The sequence below is a fragment of the Nematolebias whitei genome, chromosome 21, assembly GCF_014905685.2.
Source record: "Nematolebias whitei isolate Nwh7 chromosome 21, NemWhi1, whole genome shotgun sequence".
NCBI classification, from domain to species: Eukaryota; Metazoa; Chordata; class Actinopteri; order Cyprinodontiformes; family Rivulidae; genus Nematolebias; species Nematolebias whitei.
Window position 1 is genome coordinate 357,478 of NC_056518.1, and position 3,952 is coordinate 361,429.

The 3,952-nt window shown below is 40.5% G+C and overlaps 1 protein-coding gene across 1 annotated transcript in view; it reads left to right on the forward strand.

Moving 5' to 3' along the window:
• Window positions 1–1,694, forward strand: part of pccb (propionyl-CoA carboxylase subunit beta) — a 5,347-nt gene extending 3,653 nt beyond the window's left edge. Inside the window, exons 11-14 of the mRNA XM_037695250.1 lie at window positions 458–565; window positions 698–798; window positions 1,492–1,590; window positions 1,689–1,694. Coding sequence (XP_037551178.1) covers window positions 458–565; window positions 698–798; window positions 1,492–1,590; window positions 1,689–1,694 — 314 coding nt within the window. The remainder of the gene's footprint in view (window positions 1–457; window positions 566–697; window positions 799–1,491; window positions 1,591–1,688) is intronic.
• The last annotated feature ends 2,258 nt before the right edge of the window (window positions 1,695–3,952 follow it).

The window sequence follows — 3,952 nt, forward strand, 5'->3', positions numbered from 1 at the left end:
TCTGGGAACAGCCTATTGGTTCAGCAATTTCTTTCTGTGTCTTACCCTCTTGCTTGAGGGTGTCAATGATGGCCTTCTGGACAGCAGTCAGGTCGGCAGTCTTACCCATGATTGTGGTTTTGAGTAATGAACAAGGCTGGGAGTTTTTAAAAGCCTCAGGAATCTTTTGCAGGTGTTTAGAGTTACGTCGTTGATTCAGATGGTTAGGTTAATAGCTTGTTTAGAGAACCTTTTCAGGATATGCTAATTTTTTGGGACAGGCATTTTGGGTTTTCATGAGCTGTATGCCATAATCATCAGTATTAAAACAATTAAAGACCTGAAATATTTCAGTTGGTGTGCAATGAATCTGAAATATATGAAAGTTTCATTTTTATCATTACATTATGGAAAATAATGACCTTTATCACAATATGCTATTTTTTTGAGAAGGACCTGTATTTGTGCTGCTCATTAGGTTGCTTGGACATCAACTCGTCAGTGAAGGGAGCTCGTTTTGTTCGCTTCTGTGATGCCTTCAACATCCCCATCATCACTTTTGTAGATGTCCCTGGCTTCCTTCCAGGTATTCATCGAAAACATTATTTAAACGGAATAAACTTGTTTGTCCAGCTTTTCACTGCAGTAAGATGAAAGCCGAAATCTTTTGTTCAAATGTAACCAAGTAACCTTTAGCTACATGTAACGTTCTCACCAGGTACTGCTCAGGAGTACGGAGGCATCATCAGACATGGAGCCAAACTGCTGTTCGCTTTTGCAGAGGCCACTGTACCAAAAATAACCATTATCACCAGAAAGGTGTGTGTGAATATCATGAGTGGAGGCACATAGAGATAATGGATATCTCTCATCCCTCAAGGAATCCTGATGCATGCTCAATAATCCAGGTAGAAAAATCTAAAAAAGTTAAGTCTGGTCCTCTGGACGTTCAAAAAACAAAACAAAGCAGAATGTCCAGAGGACCAGACTTAAGTTTTTTAGGTCCCTCAAGGAGTGGAGCTTTTCAACAGTCCTGGTGTTTGATGGATCTTTTTGTTTCATATGTCATATGTTGGTGGGGGGTCTGGACTGCAGGCAGGTCAGTTCAGCACCTGGAACCTTTAACTAAAACACCACCATGTTGGAGTGGGCGTAGTGAGGAAGTGTTCCTGAACTCTTCCAGAACAGAATCACATCTGGGTTGCTGCCATCAAATTCAAAATGTCTTTAATTTTTCTTAAAAATATGTATGTTTAACTTTAAACATTTGATATATTTCTGTGTTCGGTTGTTTCTAACATTTGCAAATCATCACATTCCAACTTATTTTAGTAAATGGTTGGAAGTGTTGAAAGTGACAATAACCTCAAACTAAAACAAAAAGCCTTCATACATTATTTCCTCCTGTGTAGCAGCCGCAAAATGTTGAGTTTGCTTTAAAATCTAACAATGTTACCTTTAATGATGCAACATGCAGCTGTAACTTTGTTTTTGTTTTTTTATTCATTCCAGGCTTATGGAGGAGCTTATGATGTCATGAGCTCCAAACACTTGAGAGGTGACGTGAACTACGCCTGGCCTACAGCGGAAGTTGCTGTCATGGGTGCCAAGGTATAAACACTCATCTGGACTCTCCCTTTATGCCTTTCCTTTAAATTAACTATATCCACCTTATTCCTAGCCCCCATGCTGCCTTGTGTGAATTATAGGCATGACTTCTGGCGTGGACCACAATCGGAGTTTATGTATGAACAGTACAAGTTAATTTAGTTTATCTTTTGTAGTTTGTGGATTTAATTTAAACATATAGGAACACCTCATGTCAGAGCTCAAACAGGACAATGTAATTAATTATACCACTGTCTGATGAGGACGAGGGATGGAGGACCTGAAGATGTCGCTGCAGATTACATTATATCTTCTACCAAATTTAGCTACATCTTCGACAAACCGGATTCCCAAAAAGTTGGGACACTAAACAAATTGTGAATAAAAACTGAATGCAATGATGTGGAGATGGCAAATGTCAGTATTTTATTCGTAATATAACATAGATGACAGATCAAAAGTTTAATTTGAGTCAATGTAACATTTTAAAGGAAAAATATGTTGATTCAAAATTTCACAGTGTCAACAAATCCCAAAAAAGTTGGGACAAGTAGCAATAAGTGGCTGGCAAAAGGAAATTGAGCATATAACGAACAGCTGGAAAACCAATTAACACTAATTAGGTCAATTGACAACATGATTGGGTATAAAAAGAGCTTCTCAGAGTGTCAGTGTCTCTCAGAAGCCAAGATGGTAAGAGGATCACCAATTCCACCATTGTTGCGCAGAAAGATAGTGCAGCAATACCAGAAGGGTGTTACCCAGCGTAAAATAGCAAAGAATTTTAAGTTATCATCATCAACCGTGCATAACATCATCAAAAGATTCAGAGAATCTGGAACAATCGCTGTGCGTAAGGGTCAAGGCCGTAAAACTCTACTGGATGCTCGTGATCTCCGGGCCCTTAAACGTCACTGCACCTCAAACAGGAATGCCACTGTCAAGGAAATAACAGAATGGGCTCAGGAATACTTCCAGAAAGTATTGTCAGTGAACACAATCCACCGTGCCATCCGCCGTTGCCAGCTGAAACTCTACAGTGCAAAGAGGAAGCCATTTCTAAGCAAGCTCCACAAGCTCAGACATTTGCACCGGGCCAGGGGTCATTTAAAATGGAGTGTGGCAAAATGGAAGACTGTTCAGTGGTCAGATGAGTCATGATTTGAAGTTCTTTATGGAACACTGGGACGCCATGTCATCCGGACCAGAGAAGACAAGGATAGCCCAAGTTGTTATCAACGCTCCGTTCAGAAGCCTGCATCACTGATGGTATGGGGTTGCATGAGCGCTTGTGGCATGGGCAGCTTGCATGTCTGGAAAGGCACCATTAATGCAGAGAACTATGTTCAGGTTCTAGAACAACATTTGCTCCCATCTAGACGTCATCTCTTTCAGGGAAGACCCTGCATTTTTCAACACGATAATGCCAGACCACATTCTGCAGCAATCACAACATCATGGCTACGTAGGAGAAGGATCCGGGTACTGAAATGGCCAGCCTGCAGTCCAGATCTTTCACCTATAGAGAACATTTGGCGCATCATAAAGAGGAAGGTGCGACAAAGAAGGCCCAAGACGATTGAACAGTTAGAGGCCTGTATTAGACATGAATGGGAGAGCATTCCTATTTCTAAACTGGAGAAACTGGTCTCCTCTGTCCCCAGACGTCTGTTGAGTGTTGTAAGAAGAAGGGGGGATGCCACACAGTGGGAAAAATGGACTTGTCACAACTTTTTTGGGATTTGTTGACGCCATGAAATTTAGAAACAACAGATTTTTCCCTTAAAATGAAATATTCTCTCAGTTTAAACTTTTGATCTGTGATTTGTGTTCTATTCTGAATAAAATATTAGATGTTGGCACCTCCACATCATTGCATTCAGTTTTTATTCACAATTTGTTTAGTGTCCCAACTTTTTTGGAATCTGGTTTGTATATCTACTAGCATATTTAGTTGCATGTACTAGCATATTTAGCTACTTCATTGACTCAGTTCTTCTGACAGTGACGTAATGAACAACCTGAAAAGCTCTGAGGTATATCAGTATACAGTAATAATCCAACAAAGTTCAATCTGGTCCTCTGGACATTCAAAAAAACAAAAAACAAAGCAAAAAAATCTAGAAACGTTTCGTCTCTCATCCGAGAGACTTCCTCAGTCTGAGGTGCTGTTTTCAGCTCAGTCTCTTAAATAGCACCTTCTCAGGGTGGATCAACCAGTTTGCTGCTGACAACCAAAACCAGCTGATCACATGCTCAAGAAGGACCATCAGCCTAACAATGGATCATTAGCACACTGATGGCTGTTTACTGTTCACAGAGGGCTGAGTGATACTAGCAATCACAGCATTGTAAGAGGGGGACA